The 24,206-nt window shown below is 48.2% G+C and overlaps 1 protein-coding gene across 1 annotated transcript in view; it reads right to left on the minus strand.

The window, feature by feature from the left end:
- Positions 1–5,608: 5,608 nt before the first annotated feature.
- LOC146805858 (extracellular calcium-sensing receptor-like) overlaps positions 5,609–24,206 on the minus strand; it is a 148,771-nt gene continuing 130,173 nt past the window's right edge. Inside the window, exon 7 of the mRNA XM_085623827.1 lies at positions 5,609–5,716. Coding sequence (XP_085479953.1) covers positions 5,609–5,716 — 108 coding nt within the window. The remainder of the gene's footprint in view (positions 5,717–24,206) is intronic.

Raw genomic sequence — 24,206 nt, forward strand, 5'->3', positions numbered from 1 at the left:
TTAATGCTCCATTATATATAGTATAATCAATTGCTTGACTCACCTTAAATCCCAGATTTTAACCAGAAGGTGGACACCAAATCAATATGCCAGTCTTCATGACCGCATTATTCGAAGCAAACAGTTTATGACGCCATCTTAGTATCGGAAACTCAGCTGTTCAATACTCACTACAGTAATTTCTTGGTCAGTCTTTTACCAATTAATGCACTCAGTGGTTGATGTTTCTCACATCAGAACACACCTGACTCATGTTTACTTATGTTAAACTTTATAGGCTGTCCACATCTGCATTCTCAGTCCTGAAGAAGATCCGCTGTGGCGCTTGTTGAACTGCGCATACCTCTGGGTCGAAACAGCAACGCATTTTCTGTTCATGTCCAGCAGTGTCCTTGACCCAATTCTATAGAAATCGCTTAGGGCTATAGGAATGCATGGGATACAAATATATGAAAGGGCAGAACCATTTTTCCCAATAGGAATTATTGATGTTATTTGTATGTGTTATGTATATATCTCACTCATTACTCCACTTTGTCACTATATAGCACTTGATTCACAAGACTCACCTTTTCCATTTTTCTGATGAAATAAAAAAAATGTTCATGTGACAGCCATATACAATTCTTCTTGAAAAAAGAGTAAAATACTGCTGCTGAACTAATGTTATAGTGGTTTTGGTGTGTTCCATTGTTTTTGCCTAAAACGTATTAGCTCCTCAAAAAATAGTAGTATTGTTGAATTTGACATTGGTAAACTTATCCTTGTTGTGTTGTATTGATTACTAAACGCTAAGCAATTGGGCCACGCAACAGAACCATCTATAGATTATATTATCAACACCCAGGATCTTAGGGACACAGGGTTACCCCATTATCATAAATGGTTTGTCCCAAGAGAAGCCTAGGGAGTCGGGTTATTCCTATTCCTATTCCTACCCTGCCACCTTCTCTTTTTTTATGATATTTTTGTTGAACTCAGCTTTAAGCTGTGTCCCAAGATGTCTGCCAACATTTCCTGGTTGAAGTGTTGGCAGCCAATCAGATCTCAGCACAAGATCGAGAGGGGTCAAGGAGGCTTCATGGCTCAAGATAAACAAATTTGGATTTTATTTATTACTTCCAAAGTTGTACATATAGGGATGTTGACCCTCGCTGATCCAGCAGTCCCCATGTTCAAGTCTAATTGGCTGCCAACACTTCAACTAGGAGGTGATGGTAGCCATCTTGGGACATGACTTGAGCTGAGTCCTGCAGAAAATGTGAAAAAGAAAGAAAGGGGGGGCAGGGTATAAAGACTCTTACCCCTAGGACTGGTGGATGGGTCTCACAGGGACCCCGCTGGGGATTAAAACATGTTTGGTGGGATTAATTTGCCATGAAGTAGCGGATGAATCAGCGGATTTGTGACAAAATTGAAAACAAAGAAGCTCAGGCTCCCGTTCTTTTTTTCAAGAAATCCTTTAGTTGGGCCCAATCCTGGGGGCACTGCTTTTTAATTATGCGGGCTATGCCTACATGACACCACCACCTCCTCAGGGCAAGCATTGGTAACTTAATGCGGGTGTGCGTAAGGATCCCCTGCAGCCACAGGCACCACCACTTCCCTGGGGCTTTGATTTCATTTAATGTGGGAGGGTGCATAGACCCCCTCCTTCAGCCCCAGGGACACCACCTCCTCGGGCATTTATTTGAAAACAATGCGAGGGTTGCATAGTTTCCCCCGAAAATCAGGGAGCCTCCACCTTCCCAGGGGTTTCATTTTATTGAATGTTGGGGGTGCGTAGAGCCCCACAGCCTCCTGGACTGCCACCTTTTCAGGACTTTTCTTAATTTGATTGTGGGGGAGCCACATGGACCCACCCACACCACCAGGGACTGCTACCTCCCTCGGGGACTTGGTACTTCAAAATATGGATGTGGGCAGGTTGGCTTGACCCACCCATGCACAGGGACCACTACCTCCCCAGGGTAAAATCTAGGAAATCCTAGAAAGGAGGGGTGCAGCAAAGTCCTCCTCCTGGAGCCACACATGCTATATATTGGGATGCTCTAACTTCTTCCGCCAAGCCACAGCAAACACTCTGCTTTCAGTAAACGAGAGCAGTGAAAATTTTCTTGCTTGCTGAAAGTGAGCAGAGAAACAGATAAATTGCTTACACTCACAGGGAGCTGCAGGTTTAGCAGCTCCCTGTGTGTGAAAGCATTGCGGGCTCCTGCAGGAGGCGGGAGCCGGCAGGGACTGTGGAGGCCTTGAGCCTTCCCCCACAATCCCAGTGCAGACTGGGTGTTGTGACGGGACCAGGGAACCCAGAAACATATGGCTGGACCCTGGGGGATGGGGTTACCATGGATTCTTTGAAAATATCAAGGACCCCCTGTAAGGTATGTAGGTCAATTCCTAGGACAGGGCAACAAATATAGTCGATAATAAATTCCTAGGCAATCACATAAGGATGAATATCACAATAAATGTATTTTTCAGAAACAGAAAACATGAATTATCTAATAAAGCATAGTGTACCACTTAATGATTATCAATAAGCTTTTTTATTTATTATAAAGAAGAACTAATTTTTTAAATAAAACTATTTAGACCATTTATAGTCACAAGTTAAAAAGAGGAACACATTTTTCCAATACAACAAATAAATAAATCTAATTTTCTCTGGTTATTTCCTAAATTGTTGAAATCATACACAATATAACTTGAGTGTAATAACCACAAAAAGAATGAAATACATTGTACAATAAAACAATATAAATCAACAATTCATTAAGATACAATGCGGCAGTGGATCGTCTTCGACGCGCGTTTCGGCGCACTAGCGCCTTCGTCAGGAAAGCCACATAATTTTCTAATAACTGAGGAATAAACAGTTGTGTTTATGAAGAATTCTATTAAAAATATGGATAATCACTAACTACAATGTCAATGGATGTGACATAGATTCATAATAATCCTTTCTTGGATTGATAAGAGAGGGGTATTTAATCTTTTCCTCGAATTAAGTCTAATGATGAAAGACCATCGTAAGGAAAGGGCGCGCCTCAACGTTCTCTTCTGTTCCTGAAAGACTTCCTCAAAAAAATCCCTGCCTGGGGAAGTGAGCTGCGCTGACCCCTCCCCCATTAAATTGAGGCCTGATCCCAGAGGATGGTGTCCTCAGGGCCGAAACTGGCCTGGGGAGGAGGGCTGCACAACATCCCATACCAATTTAAAAAATAAAATAGGCTGAGCCCCGGGGGATGAGGTCCCCAGGGCCAAAATCGACCCGGGGAGGGGGCAGCGTTTCTCCTCTCCCCCAATAAATTGAGGCTTGGTCCAGAGGATGGGGTGCCCTGGGCCAAAATCAGCCCGAGGAGGAGAGCCCCCTTACCCATTTAAAATATATATATATATATTTAGACTTGGCCACTGGGGGATTGAGTCCCCGGGGCTGGAAACATGGAAATTCAAAGAAAAAAACAAAGGTTACAGGGACGTAATAGTTAGGAAATTAATTGTTTTTTAAAACCTTAGAAATACACTGAAAAAAACAAAGGTTACAGGGCCATTATAGTTAGGCTCAGATCTCACTCGTACAAAACCATAGAAATTCAGCAGTTATAGTTAGCTGAGCTAACTATAACTTGCGTCCCCAGAATGCACTGCTTATGAGTTAACTTATCACATCACTCATAACATGGTCAGTGACATCACTGATGATATCACTCATGACATCTCAAATTACATCACTGTTTACCATAGGAAATGCATTTATTGTGTCGCTAATAACTTTGGTACTGTTTGACCAATCTCAATTAACCATTTTGTGTTCTGGTGTAAATACGTTTGTAGTTTTTGAGCAATTAGTACTTATAAACTTTGTATATCTGGGGATGTGCAGGCGACATAGATACAGATAGATCTCAAACTGAGATCTGATTGGCTGCCACCACCTCAACAAGGAAGTGGTGGTAGCCCTGTTAGGACTCGGTCCCAAGTACAAATTCAACGAAAAAAAGACGGAAGAGGGCAAGGTAGGAATACCACAACCATCTAGGCCTGGTGATGGGGTCCCCCAAGGGACCCCGCTCCTGGCTGCAAAAACATGTATTTTACCACAAATTTACAGAGGATCTGCTAATCCATGGCACACCAGTCTCCTTGACTAATTTGTTTAAGCCCACCGGGTGGGCCAGGTCCAGGGGAGATCAGATATTTACAGCCAAGAAGACGTTCATTTAATTAATGAAACTTGTTGGCTAGAGGCTGTTTTATGGACATGGAATAAAGAAAGAAAAATAAAGAAGACTTGGACATTTTTGACTGTTCATCTTTGGATGCACTTTCCACATTGTTTTCTTAACATTTATATGCTCAGCTATAGTACCACTCAACGTCTGGTACATGGGTACGTACAAGAAAAAAACATGGGTGGCACATTCTCCTCTGTTCAAGCAGCCAAACTATGGAACTCTTTTTCCCCAAATAGGAACCACCTTATCTTCAGAAAAATACTCAAGAATTGGCTCTTCCCCACATAACCACCATACGCAAACAGAAATATACAGCATATCCATCTTTATATAAGCATTTATTTGGACTATAGATATGTACCTATATATGTGTATTGCTATGTATCAAGTAAACATAAGGAGATGACGGACAGCACGCTGAAGCTTTTCAGACACTCACCTCGAGTCACAGATCTGGGTTGAATCCATCATTGTTCTTTAGCTAACTTCGCCACCCCAGTTCAGAAACAGCCATATGCAAATCAGACTTGACCCTGTGCCTCATGGGAACAGTCCAGCCTGACCTGCTAAAGTAGGGATTTCCTGGACCAGAAACAAGCATCCTGGGATCGGTTTCGGGGTAACTCCCTTCATCAGCCAGGCTAGCTTGAATCCAGTGTCAAAGTGAACAAGGGACCCACGTCTGGGCATACCCTGCCAACTTAAGCCAAACAAAGCAAACACAAGGTCCAGGGAACTGTTGTGCAATCCTGAGGTTACAAATTTGGTGCTGTCTACATGACAATTGACAAAAAAAATGTACTATGTAATGCATATTATACAACAACAAAGTGTATAACTCATATTTGACAGCACATGACGTTTAGATGAACACATGCCATCATGTGTCTAAAGTGACTACAAATATGTCTCTATTGCTATACACCTTTTCATGGTAGTGGAAAATTGTACAATTACATACATCTGAAGCAACGCATTTGGCCAAACACTATCTCAACAAACACATTTATCAACGTAATCATCTAGAGTGCTGTGTTACTGTAGTCCTACCTAAGCTTTTTAAACACATCTTGATCTTCTGATGACGCAACGTGTGAATGTTGTGAGCAGTCAGTATGTGTAGGTTGGGGTATCGGTGTCTGATGCCACAGAAGGAGTCAGTAATCTAGATTTTTGGGCTGCATCAATTCTTTTAAGTGCAGAAGCCGTGTCCAGCTGAATTTCTACCATCTTTACATTTAAACCTAAGATTGTTTTCCCATCTTCTCTCAGGCCATTCACGTCATTCTTTACTTTGAGGACTGGGCTATGTTTCACCCTGTGTGATTCCACAGAGTCACTTGGCCAACAGTCTGGAGTGATGGTGTTTATATATCTTTTAATATGTTGAACAAGGTATCGTCATCTAGAGAAGCTGCGTCGGCACATGAATCCTCATTCGCCTGCTCATCATTGGTCAGGCACAGGAGGAATTGCTACACAAAGAAGGACATGAAACATTATTATGTTCTTCCATCTGTACACATACTGCATGAGTAAAAGTATGCAATGTTTCAAATATCCAGGATACATTTCCAATGCAAGGTCACAGCAGAGTGGGCATTTATGGAGCAGCACAGTGTTCATATTTCCCTTTCTATGTAACATAGTTTGCCTATATGTTGCACAGAGTCTGTCTCTATTATTTGCTACTAACAATTTGATGACACTGTGAGTAAAACAGTTGTTGGTTGACTGGGATGTGATCCCTGGTCAAGCAGCACCAGCAATCATTGTCAGGGTGAGGTGCAGGCCAACCCTTAATTTACCTGCCCTCAACCCTCCGGATGATTGGCACAGAGCATTCAAGCTTGACTTACAGGCAAAGTGTCAAGTATTTATGCAACATTTCAGACATTGATAAGGTGAAAGACATGTTTGTACATATCAAAATGTTTCATTTGTAAGCTTGGACTGGTTGAAATGACGTGCCTGAGACATGGTTGATGTGCTACGTATGTGGGTGGCACACTTCCTGCAGCTGGCCCACTCGTTGCAATTGATTTACCGGGGCTGGGCATTGGTTGTGCTACTTTACTGGGGACTGGGTAAAGGCAAATACTACCATGTTTTGGGGGAGGAAACAAACCATTTTAGCACTGGTTGGCAATAGGTATTTCGATTAGCCCTAAGAGCAGATACAAACATAGGAGTCCTGGAGGCTGGAAGTCAAGGGGAGACCCACACCAAGGATACCAGGGCTAACAAATGCCACATGAAGTAAGTAATAGCTTTGGATGAATGGATGTGAAGGTCACTTTGTTCCATAACTATGTTTACTACTGAGGCCTCTAAGCATGCTATATAAAGATGGCTCAAAGGCCTGGTACGCTGAGCAGACAGTATACATTTATGTATAGATCTCTGTTAATTTAGTCTTTATGCTGTATGTACACATGCATGATCTACAAGTACAGGACACAAAAAGTGAGTAGTTGTTAATATTTGATTGTAGGAACCTGGGGTCACCAGGCCCTATAGGCGGTAGCGTGGCGCGAGCCGGTCGGGCAACCAGAGGGCTATGTGTTAAGCAACCATACACCACACGCTTCCCATGGACTAGAGTCACACACAATAAGGGACGCCACACCGTTTAAATTATGCAAATACTTCAAGTTTATCCAAGTATAGCTGGTCAGTTGCAGTTCGGGAAATAACAAGGTAATACATGAATCATAATACCATCGTAACATTACATTCGACACTCTGGGTGATATCTATGCAGTGCCTAACCTCGTTCATGTACCCACGCCTGCTGGTTAAATGCAGGATATTCTAGCGCGGTGCGCGCTTATGTAAAGTCTGTCCCTGAACAGGCCGTCTAACACAGCGTAATACTGGTAAGGGGGAACATTGGGTTCATCAACATGGCGCCTGTCGAACTGAGCGCTCCTCGTGACCACTGGCCCCTAATACTGTGAAGCAAGGCATATAAAACACAGCGCTACGCGCAATCAGTTGCATGTGGAAACGTTTGCGTAGAACAGTTAGCACAACGCGTTACTCGGAATCAATTGCATAACATTACATTCGAGCAGAGCATATAACACAATGCGCTACTCGCATTCCTAGGCATGTAATTACGGTCGAGCAGAGCATATAACACAGTGCGCTACTCGCGTTCCTGGGCATGTAATTACTTTCGAGCAGAGCATATAACACAGTGCGCTACTCGCATTCCTGGGCAGGTAATTACTTTCGAGCAGAGCATATAACACAGTGCGCTACTCGCATTCCTTGGCATGTAATCTACTTTCGAGCAGAGCATATAACACAGTGCGCTACTCGCATTCCTGGGCAGGTAATTACTTTCGAGCAGAGCATATAACACAGTGCGCTACTCGCATTCCTTGGCATGTAATCTACTTTCGAGCAGAGCATATAACACAGTGGGTTACTCGCAGTCCCGGTCTCTCCGGCTGGGGAAGCAGGGTCGGTGGCGTGAAGCGCCACACGAGGGTAATGTCAGTCAGTTCTTTGGGCGGCTTCCAGCAGGGAGGGTGACCGGACTTGAGGAGCGGGTCCCTATGCTCCGGTGCAGTTCACAGAGCACCGCGCTCAGTATTACAGAAGGGGGGACACGGACAGGATCCCTCGGCGGGGACTCTCCGTCGCGCAGGCAGGGGAGGGGACTCCCACGGAGGGGACAACCCGGGCCAAGTGCGGTGTGGTTTCCAGACCAGCAGGGGGCGCACCAGGGGGGATCTCGGCCTCCGGGCTTACCTCCGTCTCGGCGTCAGCAGGCGTCCGTCCTCACGACGTTGGGGGAACTCGGCCCCGACCTTGCGCACCTCCTCACACGGCTGCGACGGCAGCGACGGGGCCCCGGACTTCGCCTGGGCCTCGCGACACAGCAGGGCACTCCTCCAGGCCGCAGCGGTGAGCGCGCTGGCTTCGTCGTCGCAGGGGGGGCTCAAATTAAGGATGGGGGTAAAGTGCTCAGCGGAGCACGCTGCCGGGGGTCCCAGACCAGGGCAGGGAGCGCGGGGGTCACAGCGCTAGTACCTGGTCGATCCCCGGTGACTTGGCAATCGGCTTAGTATTTCGTTCAATAGGGTAGCTTGGACACGCAGTCTCAGCTCTGGCATTCAAGGCTTACAGCTCGCTCTTGTCATGCAGTCTCAGTTCTTAAAGTTAGGTTTCAGTTCTCAGTTGACAGATGAAGTCTTTTGGCGCAGATGTATCTGGCGCCCTTAAGGGGTTCTGTTACAGGGGTAGGGATGGAGAGGGCTACTAGGTCCTTCCTAGTCAGGCTGGCAGAGAGTCTCTGGGTCCTCCTACTACTGGGCAAGATCAGTGGGATTCACAGGGCACCTCACTCACTTAAGAGGCAGTACCTAAATCCTGTCACTCTCAGAGGCATAAGTCCCTGGCTAGGCCCTACCGCCTACACTCCTGGTGGATTCTTCCAGCTCTGCTTCACCCCAATGGCCAACTCACCACACAAGTTTCCCTCCCACTCTTAAGTAGCCCTAGGTCAGGTGACCCCCAGCCAAGGCGGCAAAAGTAAAACCCCACCTCCCTTCTAGAAGGTTCCAGCTTCTTCCAGGAGCTTCCCCACTCTAACTATGGGACAAAAAGGCGGGCTGGTATCGCAACATTGTTGTGGGTCCCAGCCAGCTCCTGGCAGCTAGGGTGCTACTATGAAAAACGACCACCCTGCAGTAGCAGGGGTCTGTGGCAGCCATCTTGGGAGTAGGGAGCACCTGCACCTTAACACTGCCTGGCAATGAAAAGGCGCCCGGAGACCTAGTCCAACATAAAAATGAGGGTGGAAAAAATGAGGCACGATACAAAAATAGAAGGGGAGACCACCCTAGGGCTGACAGGTCCAACATGCGTCCCCCCCAGCCGAAAGAGGGGAGAGCTACCCAACCTCTAGGGAGTTCTCTTCACTAAGGCGGAAAAACCTGGAGAGACCGTCAGCATTGGCGTGGTCAACTCCGGGCCGATGTTCCACCCGAAAGTCCATCCCCTGTAGGGAAATGGACCACCTCAACAACTTGGGGTTTTCGCCTCTCATCTGCATGAGCCAGCGAAGGGGGCGGTGGTCGGTCTGGATAAGGAAGTGAGTGCCAAAGAGGTATGGCCTCAACTTCTTCAGAGCCCATACCACCGCGAAGGCTTCTCTCTCAATGGTGCTCCATCGCCGTTCCCGAGGGAGGAGTCTTCGAGATATGAAGGCCACAGGTTGGTCTTGGCCCTCGGTGTTGAGTTGTGAGAGCACTGCACCTATGCCGTGCTCTGAGGCGTCGGTCTGTACAATAAATTCCTTGCTGAAATCGGGTGTTGCTAGTACTGGAGCTGTACACATCGCATTTTTCAGCGTATCAAAGGCTTCTTGGCATGCAGCTGTCCATATGACCTTGCGAGGTTGTTTCTTTGAGGTCAACTCCGTCAAGGGGGTCACGATGGTACCATATCCCTTGATGAACCGGCGGTAATACCCAGTGAGGCCGAGGAAAGCTCGGACCTCTGTTTGGGTCTTGGGGGGCTCCCAAGCCAAGATGGTTTCAATTTTGGCCTGGAGGGGTTGCACCTTACCTCCGCCCACCAGGTGTCCCAGGTACACGACAGATCCCTGTCCAATCTGGCACTTGCTGGCTTGAATGGTTAAGCCAGCGCGTTGCAGCGCCTGCAATACCTCCTGGAGGTGTTGCAGATGGTCCTCCCAGCTGCTACTGAAGACAGCTATGTCATCCAAGTAGGCTGCTGAGAAGGACTCCAGGCCAGATAGTACCTGATTCACTAACCGCTGGAATGTGGCCGGAGCATTTTTGAGCCCAAAGGGCATCACTCGAAATTGGTAGTGGCCCTCTGGGGTGGAGAACGCTGTCTTCTCCCGTGCTCCGTCGGCCATGGCAATCTGCCAATATCCGGATGTCAGGTCAATGGTGCTGAGGTACCGGGCTGCTCCTAGCCGGTCCACCAGCTCATCTGCACGTGGGATGGGGTGAGCATCTGTCTTCGTGACAGAGTTCAACCCCCGGTAGTCCACACAGAACCGAAGTTCTGGCGTCGTACCCGGTGGGGCCGCTTTCGGCACCAACACCACTGGACTAGCCCACGGGCTGCTGGAAGGTTCTATCACCCCCAGCTCCAGCATCTTTGCCACCTCACGCTGGATGCTATCCTTCACTCGGTCAGAGAGCCGGTAAGACTTGTTCTTTACCGGGGGGCTGTCCCCTGTGTCCACATCATGGGTACACCAATGAGTGATTCCAGGCGTGAGGGAGAACAACGAGGCGAACTGTCCCAGGACATGGCGACAGTCCCTCTGCTGCTCTGGGGTCAAGGATGGGGAGAGGACTACACCTTCCACCGAACCATCCTTCTCTTGTGCCGCAAGAAGGTCAGGAAGAGCTTCACTCTCTTCCTCTTCGCTCCCATCCGTCACCATAAGGAGAGCAAGCTCCGATCGCTCATGGTGCGGCTTCAGGCGGTTGACGTGGAGCACCCTGAGGGGTTGACGGGGGGTTTTTACATCCACAACGTATGTGGTCTGGCCTCGCCGCTCCACAATGTCGAACGGGCCGGTCCACCGGTCCTGGAGGGCACAAAGCTCTCCAGGTTCCATAACCCACACCTTTTGTCCAACGTCCAACTCGACCGTCCGAGCGTTGCGGTCATACCACTCCTTCATTACGGTCTGGCTAGCCTCCAGGTTCTCTGTGGCTGCCTTCCACAGCTTGGCCATCTGGCTGCGGAACGCCAGCATGTAGCTGACAATGTCACGGGGAAGCTTCTGTGAAGTCTTCTCCCACCCCTCTTTCACTAAACTGAGGGGACCCCTAACGGGATGGCCATAGAGCAATTCAAACGGGCTGAACCCGACTCCCTTCTGCGGTACCTCCCGATAGGAGAATAACAAGCAGGGGAGGAGGACGTCCCATTTACGCCTCAAGCCTTCGGGAAGGCTTCGGATCATCCCCTTCAATGTCTTATTGAAGCGCTCTACAAGTCCGTTAGTCTGGGGGTGGTAAGGGGTGGAGAACCGGTAGGTCACTCCACACTCCTTCCACATGGCCTGCATGTAGGCCGACATGAAATTGGTGCCCCTGTCCGACACCACGACCTTCGGGAATCCCACTCGGGTAAAAATTCCCAACAGTGCCCGCGCCACCACCGGTGCAGTGATGGTCCTCAGAGGAATAGCCTCTGGGTACCTTGTGGCGTGGTCCACCAAAACCAAGATGAACCGGTGTCCCGCTGCGGTCGGAGGGTCCAATGGCCCAACAATATCGATACCGACCCTCTCAAAAGGGGTCCCGACCACGGGGAATGGTTCCAACGGGACTTTCAACTTTGTCCCAGTCTTGCCACTAGCCTGACAAGACTTGCAGGTCTTGCAAAAGGCGTCTGAGGCAATCCTCATCCTGGGCCAATAAAAATGGGGGACTAACCGTGCAAAGGTTTTGTCCTGGCCCAGGTGTCCAGCTAAGGGGATCTCGTGCGCTAACTCCAGCAGGAAGGCCCGGTAACACTGGGGGACCACTATGGCCCTCGAAGATCCATGTACCGGCACCCTGGGCTCACTGTATAGGAGACCATCCTCCCAATACACATGATAACCTCCCAGTTCCTGACTAGCCACTTGAGCGTCGGCCTGCCGCCGCATACCCTCAAGAGTGGGGCACGTCCTTTGTGCTTGACAAAATTCTTCCCGGGTAGGCCCTCCTTCCACTTGCCAGTCAGCAAGGGTCGGCAAGTCCTCCACAGGAACGACATCTACCTCCGCGGACTCCGGGGGCACCTCTGCGGCCTCCCCATCCGACTCACGGGGCATGTCCTCTCCCTCCTTCTTCTTCCCACGTTTGGGTTTGGGTTGGGCCATGATTCCAGGCTCCAACTCCGGGTGAGTTCCATGCCGGGCAGCCATGGACCGCGTGCTCACGCAAGTCCACCCTGGTAATCCCAGCATCTCAGTGTGAGCGTGAAACTCGACGTCCTTCCATTTGGTGTGCTCCAGGTCGTTCCCTAGCAAACACCCCACAGGCAAGGCAGGGCTCACAGCAACTCGCAGTAGGCCTTTGACTCCTCCCCACTCGAATGGAACACGAGCCACTGGATAGTGACTCAAACTGCCGTCAGCCAATACGGCCGGATGGAACTCCTCGGGGACTACTTGGTCTGGGGACACCAGCCGCCGCACGACAGTGGTCATGCTGGCCCCTGTGTCCCTCAGAGCTTCCACCTCCTCCCCATTAATTCTCACCCTCTGCTGATATTTAGCAGTGTTCGGGGGCAGGGACACTACGGGGACCACCTCTCTATCCCCGAGTGAAACCAGTGTCAGGCCTGTCCACTCCCCTTCCCTATCTAAGGGCAGCTCCAACCCAAGCGCTATACTACTCACCCCGGGACTCTTCACGCCCGATGGGGCTGGTGGTCGCTTGCGACACTTGGGATCTCCTCTGTAGTGTCCAATCTCCCCACACTCGTAGCACCGCACAATCCTTGGCTGCTGACTCCTGTCAGGGTAAGTGGGTCTTGTGGAATTGGACGGGGGTGGGGTTCCTACTCCCTTCCCAAACTTATTTTGGGGACCTTTCGAGAACTCCACCTTTTTATCTCCCCCCTCTTTCTTCTGGGGGAAACCCTGTCCACCTTTCGAGCCATCTCCCCCGGGGCCCTTGTGAGACACCCGGGTGCTCACCCAAATATCTGCCTCCTCCGCAAGCTCTCGAGGATCCTTCAGCTTGCGGTCCACCAGATGTTGGCGCAGCTCCGGAAAGCTCTTATCCAAGAGGTGCTCCCTTAAAAAAAGATCGTACAACCCTTGGTAATCCTGTACCTCGCTGCCACGCACCCAACCATCTAGTGCCTTCCTCGCGTAATCAAAAAAATCTACCCATGTCTGGGTGGACAGCTTATGGCTGCCACGAAACTTCTGCCTATACTTCTCGGGGTTCAGGCCAAACTTCTTTAACAAGGCCTCTTTCATGGGGGCGTACTTAACCTGATCCGCCTTGGCCAAATATAACAGGGTGTCCCTAACAGTGGGAGGTATATACCGGTAGAGACCACCTCCCCAGTTACTCTCGGGTACCCCATGGGCCGTTAAGGCTACCTCGTATGCCTCCAACCACTTCATGATGTCATCCCCTAGTGTATAATTGGCTATGACTTCTTTGGGTAGGTAGAATTTTGGTTCTTGAGGTTCCCTGGGTATGCTGCCACCATTGTCTTTGTTAGACGCATTCAATTGGAGGGCGCGTAGCTCCAGCTCTTTTAACTGAAGCTCGTGCGCCAGCTTCTTCTCCTCCATTGCCCATCTCTTATTCTCTCTTTCTCTTTCTCTTTCCTGTTCTAATTTGGCCAGCTCCCATTTTAACTGCCTCTCTTCCCTTCTGTCCTCATACTCCCTTGGAGACGCGCTCCTGCTAGACCCTGTCTTACTACTGGCCCCAGAACGTCTTCCTGGGGGCACATTTTCAGACTCCTCTATGTTCAGGATATCTAGGACTTCCTGGGCGCTCTCCTCCTGAGGTGCCTCTGGCGCTTCCTGTCCCTCATCCCCTCTCCCTTCTGGGTGGGCTTCTACCCATGCCCTAATGGCGGTACGGAGTTCCGGCGCTTTGGCCCTCCGCATCCCAGGCACCCCCAACTCCTGCGCGAACTCCCTCAGTTGCCTCACGGTGTACCCCTCGAGGTCCGCTAGCCGGGATTCCATTCTGGCAGGTGGGGACCTAGACTCTAAGGAGAAAATTCCTAGGGTGTAGGCAACAGTCAATAGCTAACCAGGCTTCTCGCACTCTCTACCTGGACAGTGGAACTAATGATCCAGCAACAATGGTTTCTGAGCTGTGGAACAAAAAAAATGTAGGATAGGCGTTTAATTGTGGCGCCCTTCGCCTCACGGAAGGGTGCTGTATGGTCACAAGTCCCAAGGATCCCACCGCTGGCCAACAATGTAGGAACCTGGGGTCACCAGGCCCTATAGGCGGTAGCGTGGCGCGAGCCGGTCGGGCAACCAGAGGGCTATGTGTTAAGCAACCATACACCACACGCTTCCCATGGACTAGAGTCACACACAATAAGGGACGCCACACCGTTTAAATTATGCAAATACTTCAAGTTTATCCAAGTATAGCTGGTCAGTTGCAGTTCGGGAAATAACAAGGTAATACATGAATCATAATACCATCGTAACATTACATTCGACACTCTGGGTGATATCTATGCAGTGCCTAACCTCGTTCATGTACCCACGCCTGCTGGTTAAATGCAGGATATTCTAGCGCGGTGCGCGCTTATGTAAAGTCTGTCCCTGAACAGGCCGTCTAACACAGCGTAATACTGGTAAGGGGGAACATTGGGTTCATCAACATGGCGCCTGTCGAACTGAGCGCTCCTCGTGACCACTGGCCCCTAATACTGTGAAGCAAGGCATATAAAACACAGCGCTACGCGCAATCAGTTGCATGTGGAAACGTTTGCGTAGAACAGTTAGCACAACGCGTTACTCGGAATCAATTGCATAACATTACATTCGAGCAGAGCATATAACACAATGCGCTACTCGCATTCCTAGGCATGTACGGTCGAGCAGAGCATATAACACAGTGCGCTACTCGCGTTCCTGGGCATGTAATTACTTTCGAGCAGAGCATATAACACAGTGCGCTACTCGCATTCCTGGGCAGGTAATTACTTTCGAGCAGAGCATATAACACAGTGCGCTACTCGCATTCCTTGGCATGTAATCTACTTTCGAGCAGAGCATATAACACAGTGCGCTACTCGCATTCCTGGGCAGGTAATTACTTTCGAGCAGAGCATATAACACAGTGCGCTACTCGCATTCCTTGGCATGTAATCTACTTTCGAGCAGAGCATATAACACAGTGGGTTACTCGCAGTCCCGGTCTCTCCGGCTGGGGAAGCAGGGTCGGTGGCGTGAAGCGCCACACGAGGGTAATGTCAGTCAGTTCTTTGGGCGGCTTCCAGCAGGGAGGGTGACCGGACTTGAGGAGCGGGTCCCTATGCTCCGGTGCAGTTCACAGAGCACCGCGCTCAGTATTACAGAAGGGGGGACACGGACAGGATCCCTCGGCGGGGACTCTCCGTCGCGCAGGCAGGGGAGGGGACTCCCACGGAGGGGACAACCCGGGCCAAGTGCGGTGTGGTTTCCAGACCAGCAGGGGGCGCACCAGGGGGGATCTCGGCCTCCGGGCTTACCTCCGTCTCGGCGTCAGCAGGCGTCCGTCCTCACGACGTTGGGGGAACTCGGCCCCGACCTTGCGCACCTCCTCACACGGCTGCGACGGCAGCGACGGGGCCCCGGACTTCGCCTGGGCCTCGCGACACAGCAGGGCACTCCTCCAGGCCGCAGCGGTGAGCGCGCTGGCTTCGTCGTCGCAGGGGGGGCTCAAATTAAGGATGGGGGTAAAGTGCTCAGCGGAGCACGCTGCCGGGGGTCCCAGACCAGGGCAGGGAGCGCGGGGGTCACAGCGCTAGTACCTGGTCGATCCCCGGTGACTTGGCAATCGGCTTAGTATTTCGTTCAATAGGGTAGCTTGGACACGCAGTCTCAGCTCTGGCATTCAAGGCTTACAGCTCGCTCTTGTCATGCAGTCTCAGTTCTTAAAGTTAGGTTTCAGTTCTCAGTTGACAGATGAAGTCTTTTGGCGCAGATGTATCTGGCGCCCTTAAGGGGTTCTGTTACAGGGGTAGGGATGGAGAGGGCTACTAGGTCCTTCCTAGTCAGGCTGGCAGAGAGTCTCTGGGTCCTCCTACTACTGGGCAAGATCAGTGGGATTCACAGGGCACCTCACTCACTTAAGAGGCAGTACCTAAATCCTGTCACTCTCAGAGGCATAAGTCCCTGGCTAGGCCCTACCGCCTACACTCCTGGTGGATTCTTCCAGCTCTGCTTCACCCCAATGGCCAACTCACCACACAAGTTTCCCTCCCACTCTTAAGTAGCCCTAGGTCAGGTGACCCCCAGCCAAGGCGGCAAAAGTAAAACCCCACCTCCCTTCTAGAAGGTTCCAGCTTCTTCCAGGAGCTTCCCCACTCTAACTATGGGACAAAAAGGCGGGCTGGTATCGCAACATTGTTGTGGGTCCCAGCCAGCTCCTGGCAGCTAGGGTGCTACTATGAAAAACGACCACCCTGCAGTAGCAGGGGTCTGTGGCAGCCATCTTGGGAGTAGGGAGCACCTGCACCTTAACACTGCCTGGCAATGAAAAGGCGCCCGGAGACCTAGTCCAACATAAAAATGAGGGTGGAAAAAATGAGGCACGATACAAAAATAGAAGGGGAGACCACCCTAGGGCTGACAGGTCCAACATTGATATTGTAGACATATTATGTGTAACTGAAGGTTAGTACCTTCACATGTTTTGGGTCACCCATATCACGTTCTCTCTCATGGATAATGAATGTAGATTATTAGTTGAAAAACCTGAACTGATCACTCCTGCGCCAGCGCTCTAGGTGATAGCACCTTTGCTGTTCTGTTGAATGTGTTTTTTTAAAAAGAGAAAATCGTTTTTTTAAAAAGAGAAAATCGTTTTTTTAAAAGGAGAAAATTATTTTCTTAAAAAGAGAAAATCGTTTTTACATGCAAACTGCTGTTGCTAATGTGATTCGAATTGTGCACTGACTCCCCGGTCCACCGCAGCTACTCGGGCTGATTGTTGTGGAGGGAGAACAGAGCGCTCCTACTTCCTGGTAGTGCCATTTCTTGGCGGCCATTTTAGTGGGTTGACGCTCCAGTGTTCCCTGAGCCCTGACTACTTAGGCTCCCAGCGCTGACACGCTCGAGTAAAACCTGAACTGATCACTCCTGCGCCAGCGCTCTAGGTGATAGCACTTTTGCTGTTCTGTTGAATGTGTTTTTTTTAAAAAGAGAAAATCGTTTTTTTTAAAAGAGAAAATCGTTTTTTTAAAAAGAGAAAATCGTTTTTTTAAAAGGAGAAAATTGTTTTCTTAAAAAGAGAAAATCGTTTTTACATGCAAACTGCTGTTGCTCATGTGATTCGAATTGTGCACTGACTCCCCGGTCCACCGCAGCTACTCGGGCTGATTGTTGTGGAGGGAGAACAGAGCGCTCCTACTTCCTGGTAGTGCCATTTCTTGGCGGCCATTTTAGTGGGTTGACGCTCCAGTGTTCCCTGAGCCCAATCTATATTAACTTCCTTCGCCCCGCGCAGCGGCACGCGCAGCGGTAGCGCCTTAGACGCGCCGAAGAGGTGCCAAAGAGAAGCCAGTCTGCGTCCAGCCGCTTCCAGTCTCCGGACCCAGCTGTCATCATGGTAGGAAATCTCCTCACATACAGCACTTCCTCACTATATGCATTGCGTCCTTCGGTCAACCTGTGGTAAATAATTTAATTACCGGAACTGAATTTGATACGGAATCTTAGAAAACATAGCTCAGTAAAATAAGAGGCAGAATCTGTGGTATAAGAGGTTCTGAACGGGCTTTATTCCAATGGACGCAATTCGAATTGGGGCCTCCAAGTTCCGTCACCACGGGGGTTCAGGAAGTGAAGTACAATGCTTTATTGATAAGTCATCACTTTTATAGAACATACATTACAATGAAACCAATGTAAGAGGCGTAACAATTGATAGTAAAGATGACATCTCACATGCGTAACAAAAAGAGGCGTAATGGGGAGTAAAAAGAAACGTTATTGGTTGTGATGTCACATATAGGTGGATCTATGAGATAATTTCGCAATGTCAGCAGAAATACTTGGCAAGGATGCGCGCGCAGCAGCATGACGTGTAATTGACGTGCAACTAGGGGGTGAAGGGGACTTGACATTTAGCTCTACATGTGGAGACAAGAAGTCTGGGGGGTCAAGTCAACCTAATCCCAAATCATATCTAACATCCTATGTTTAGAGAACTATGTTATCCACAAAGGAAGGACTCTTGGACAAAATCTATTCTATACTGACTGTGTGTGCGTGCACAAGCGTCTAAGTGTCTATATGAGATGCAAGGGGCAGAAACCTTTCCATGGTAACAGGGCTATGAATTACTTGCATGAAGACAGAGAGGCTAGGCCCTTTGCTCAGTAGCTGAAGGAAATGTTTACCTAAACTACTAGACAGGAATGCATCGGCTGAAGAGCGAAGCAGATAACTCGAAGGTGAAATACAGTTTTTGGCAGGCAGGCAAACCAGCCGAGGCAGGCACCGTTAGCCGCACAGGGAGTGGGACAAAGTTCATGGATACAGATGCGAGCTCAAGCTGAAGCTGTCAGAGGCAGCAAGCAAGGAAAAGGCTTGATGGCAGAATCAGGGCCTACTCGCCTGAACTGAAAAATGGAGTAACTGAGCCATATAAAGTCGGTGGCCTTTCGTACTTAGGAATCGAATATCCAGCCCATTCATGGCGGATCTGAAAGAGGACATGTTGACGGTGGACGCACATGTGTTTGCGTCTTCAGAACTGGAACTGGAGGGAACATACATGTACTTGTAACATGCACATAGAACCGTTGGGGTCCAAGATAGGGGACATAACTGATCATAAAAATCCATATTTCCACATTCCCTCCTTGTCCCCTACTTGCCCATCAAGAGATATCAATCTTCATTAATCCATTGATTTGTTCATCGAGCATCATTTGTTCTTCTTTTTTCTTCCGGGATCTTGAGTGAAAACCTTGATGTGGAATACACGATGTGGCACACAGGCCGCAAATCGCTGGTCCACATTGCAGGCATAAGCAGCAACTGAATAGTATAAGAAGGCCAATACCTAGGAAGGATAGAACTCTCCATCCCCAGGCTGATATCACGCTCCAAAACCACCCGGACCAAGTCCAAGTGCCTGGATTCTGGTGTATCTGGCTCACAATCTTATGAAGGCGGGTTATAGCTTTATATACAGATGGCGAATTTTCTGGTATGAATACGCAGCAGCTTGATCCGATGACCCTACAAGCTCCGCCCCTATCGGCCAGGATGACGTCAAGGACAAGACGATTTTGAAGAACAACAATCCTCATCGCAGATTGCTCCTCTGTCAAGTTGCCTAGGGCGGCAATAGTTTCATTCACTACAGCTTCAAGAGTCCTAGTTAATCTACGTATTAGCTTACTATTTGTAACTGTACCTATATAGGGAAAGAGGCCTTTATTAAAATCTACATACTTTTCCCATGCCGTCTCAGTGTAATCGACAATTGGGAGATCTCTCCGTTCTCTATTGTGTACTAAATGAATATTTCTGTGGTAGTCTGGAGGTGCTAGAAAAACAGGTGGCAAAAGGAATGCAATGTAACAGGTACCATCCCAATCTAGAGGCAGACGCATATATGCAGTCTGACCACATATGAAGTAAGAATGGCGAGAAGCTCTAAATGAAGATTTGCCTTGATCACTGAATTCTATTACAGTAGTGCATTTACTATGGCCCATATGTATGGAACCATTCTTTCTTACACACAATTCACCCTTAGCTGGGAATACTGACATGGCGGGCAAAACTGGTGCAACTTCGGATTCGACATTCAGGATCATGAGATTAAGTGTAAAATTACCTAATCCATATACTTCATTTTCTAGATCAGTTCCTGTTCTTTTGGGGCGACCCTCCTTGTCAGGGTAGCAGACTTTGAGTAAAACTAGGTTCAGGTTTCCCCATACCCAATTGTCTTGATAAACTGCTGTGTTTGAATCTATGGAATTGATTAAACTAAACCATGCTCCACAGGAGCCATTGTGTGTAAACGGATATGGAAAAAGGGGCAGAACTCCCTTATAATTCTGATAGGGAGGGAGTCGGCCACACACCCAACAATTGGTAGCATTACTAGTCTGATGGGAATGATGTAACATACTAATGAAAGTGTTATTGCGCAGCGCAAATCTATAGGACAATTCATGCGGGGGTAGGTCACTAAAAGAATGTTCAGCAGTAACATTGAAAACATGTTTAGAAATAGGATAATATATATGCAACAATATACTTGCAGTTATTATTATAAGACTCAAGAAAAACAAAATTAATAACGTCACTATACAATGACTACGCAGTGATTTACAGTACGCATGTCGTTTCAACATTTTTCGGGTTTTTCCTCTATTCAGGTCTAAGGGATACATGTCAGAGACAAATTCAACCGCTTCACCTTGGAGAGGACTTAAACAATCAAATTGTCCGACTGATTAGACCTAAGTTTTAATTTGTACTGTTCCTGGCTACTGGCCTCAACCAAAGGTAGCTTTGAGTCAATGGGTGAAGACACACGAGGTGTGCTATTTACATCCGATGGAAGTCCATGAAATTTCTTGATATGACTTGAATGCACCCATCCTTTTCTGCCTTCGATCTTCACGGCTGTCCTTGTAGTGAGCAGAACGAGTTGAGGCGACTTCCACCTAGGCTCCAGCTGAGTCTTTCGGTCAAAGTTCCTCACTAAAACGAGATCCCCCGGAACTACGTCATGGGGTTTCACCTCAGTGTTGTCAGGAAAGGCTGCAGCTACCTGTGAACGACAAGATTGTAGTGCAGACATCAAGGAAGCCAGGTAATCTGTCAGCATATTACAGTCAACATCAGTTATTTTACGGGGTATAGGCGTCCCCCACATATTCGGTGGTCTTCCAAAGATCACCTCATAAGGGGATAGCCCTGTTCGAGAGTGTGCTACCATTCTCATGTAAAAGAGTGCAACTGGTAAGGCTACTACCCAATCAACACCTTTCTCTCTACATATTTTGGACAATCTTATTTTCAAAGTTTGATTATGTCGTTCCACGAGACCTGCTGCCTCGGGGTGTCGGACACAATGAAACTTCAACTGATATCCTAGCAAGAGTGAAACATGTTTCATTAGTTCGGATGAGAATGGCTGGCCGTTATCTGAATAGACAACACGTGGTAAACCGTACCGTGGGAAGAATTCTCGAACTAGCTGCTTGGCAGTAGTCGGGGCAGTGTAATCTGATACTGGGTACGCTTCGGTCCAGCGGGAAAGAGCGCAAACAACTACGAGAACATATTTGAATCCTCGACATCGTTCCATCTGGATATAATCCATCTGGAGGACTGCAAATGGGTGATCAGGAGGCTGAAATCCACCCTGCTCTACGGGGATGCTTTTACCTGGGTTAAACTGACAACATATCATACAGGTACGGACTTTTTGCTTAGCTGCTGCTCGTAAATGTTTGTTGAACCAAATGTGTTGAATGCTGTCTAGCATAGCTTTCTCTCCTAGATGCGCTGGACTGTGTATTGTGGTTATGATAGCTTGGACCATAGAGTCAGGAAGAAACCACACAGATTTCTCCTTCGTCATCCATCCCTGGTCTGTTTGGATCCCTCCTAATTCAGTCCATTTCTTTATTTCGTCTGGTGTAGCATGTGTCTGTATGTCAATTACGTCAAGTGCGGGATCCTTAATCGTCATACAATGTGTTGGTATCGGAACTATTGTCTTTGTCATGTCGGATGTGCGAGTTTGAGCAGTCTGTTTAGCTGTTCTGTCAGCTAAATCATTGCCTTGAGAAATGATATCAGTCACTTTCGTATGCGCTTTGCATTTCATAATCGATATAGCAGTGGGCAGATGGATTGCGTCTAACAGAGCATGAATGAGGGACCCGTGCTGAATGTGGGTACCATGAGAAGTTAAGTAACCTCTCTCTCGCCACAGCACGCCGAAGTCATGTACAACTCCGAATGCATAACGTGAGTCAGTGTATATGTTAACTTTCTTATTTGTGGCTTGAATACAGGCTTGTGTCAGAGCAATAAGCTCTGCTGCTTGGGCTGACAAGGTATTTATACAGTTTGTTTCAATGACTTCAGTATCTGTTGTGACTGCATACGCGGCCACTAAATCTCCTGTACTTGTTCTCATACATGATCCATCTACATACAACGTCAGGTCTGGATCTAACAATGGAACGTCTGTCAAATCTTGTCTGGGTTTCGTCGTTATTGTAATAACTTCAACACAATCATGAGCTAGTGGGTCTGTTCCGATTACAGGTAAAAGTGTAGCAGGATTCAATGTATTACAGCGTCTGATTTCTATATGTGGCTGAAACAATGTTAATTCGTACCCTGTAAGTCTTGCTATGGTCAAGTGTTGTGTTTGCGTTCGGTTCACAAGAACCTCTACTGCATGCGGTACTTGTACTGTCAACGGATGTCCTAACACTATGGCATCGCTTTGTCTGATTGCTAAAGCTGTTGCTGCCACTGATTTCAGGCACGCAGGCAAAGCCTGGGCTACGGGATCTAATGTACTAGAGAAATAAGCACATGGCTTGCGTGATCCTGCTTGTTCCTGAGTGAGTACTGACAAGGCAGTACTTTCACGTTCTGTAACAAAGAGTGTAAAATGTTTATGGTAACACGGTGTCGCTAAAACAGGTGCTTGACATAGAGCTTTCTTTAAGCTTTCAAAAGCTAGTGTGTGTTCCTGAGTCCAAGGGAGGACAGTCGATGTGGCCGCCTCCTGTGTTGTCAACTGAATGAGAGGTTTTGCTAAAAATGCATATTGAGGGATCCACTGCCTACAGTATGAAGTGAGGCCTATAAAAGCCCGCACCTCCTTTTGTGTCTTGGGTATTGGCATGTTAGCAATTAACTGAATGCGGTCGGGTGTAAGCTGCCTTCCCTCCTTGGACAGCGAGTGTCCAAGATAAACAACTCGCTGGACACAGAATTGCAGCTTAGAAGGGGACACCTTGTGCCCCTTTTCGGCTAGAAACTGTAAAACCGTCAGTGATGCTTTTTCACATTCAGGTTTGCTTCGGGCGGTGATCAGCAGATCATCGACATATTGAAGCAGTGCAGTGTTAACTGGCATGTGTATACTGTCAAGTTCCCGTTTCAGTGCTTGACTATAGATGCTGGGGCTTTCTGTAAATCCTTGAGGTGCGCGTGTGAATTTAAAACTTCGTCCATTTAGACTAAATCCGAACAAGTATTGGCTTTCCGGATCTATTGGGACGCTGAAAAAGGCATTCTTGAGATCAATTACTGTAAAGAACGTTGCGTGTGAATCAATGGCTGTCAGTAATGATGAGATATCGGGGACCACCGGAAATTGTGGCACAATGCATTTGTTTAATTCGCGCAAATCAATAACCAATCGGTAGACTGGTGGAGCCTTTGGATCAGTTCGTTTAAGAATCGGAATTATCGGGGAATTACATACATTGGAGTCAGTTTCCACAACCACTCCTTGGGCAATAAGCTCGTCAATGATTTTCAGTAAGGCCACTACAGCATCTGGTGGTAACTTGTATTGCCGCATTCGTGGTAGCACCACTCCTGCCTTTAATGTGACTCGATATGGTGTAATGTTCATGCAACCAACATCAGTAGGGCCTTGTGCCCATAAATGTGTGGGTAAAGTCTGCAGTCGGTGATCCATGTCTCTGGACACATAGTGCCCTTTGAAATCGCGTAAAAACAATCTTACTCCTTCCGGAGAACAACATATAATAGCCCCTAGAGCTTTCAATGTCTTTATACCTAACAAGTTTTCTGGACATGATTTAGTAAGCAATAAATCTGTAGTTCGTGTCAAGGGTCCAATCGTGAGTGGAAGAGGCTGTGATACTTCATTAACAATAGGTTTTCCTGAAAAACCAAGGGAAATATTCTGTGAGCCTGAGAGGGGTGCCCCTGGAACTTCACTACGTTTTATTGTTGTTCGACTTGCCCCTGTATCAAGTAAAAATTTTCTATCTTGACCCAATAATTCACTGTGCACATAAGGCCCCTCCTGATCTACAGGGACCTCGATAAGGGGTAAGTCAACTTCCCTCTCTAGGCTGGTTCATGCGTAGCGTTGATACTCAGGATATTCATACTGTGCGGTCTGATACATTTGTCGTGTCGTGGTTTGTGTGGCAGCAACAGGCAGCGCTGGTGCAGCTGGCACAAACTGTATAGACTGTTGCGGAGCTGGCATGGACTGTTGCTGAGCTGGCATC

The sequence above is a fragment of the Triturus cristatus genome, chromosome 8 (assembly GCF_964204655.1).
Source record: "Triturus cristatus chromosome 8, aTriCri1.1, whole genome shotgun sequence".
Taxonomy (NCBI): Eukaryota; Metazoa; Chordata; class Amphibia; order Caudata; family Salamandridae; genus Triturus; species Triturus cristatus.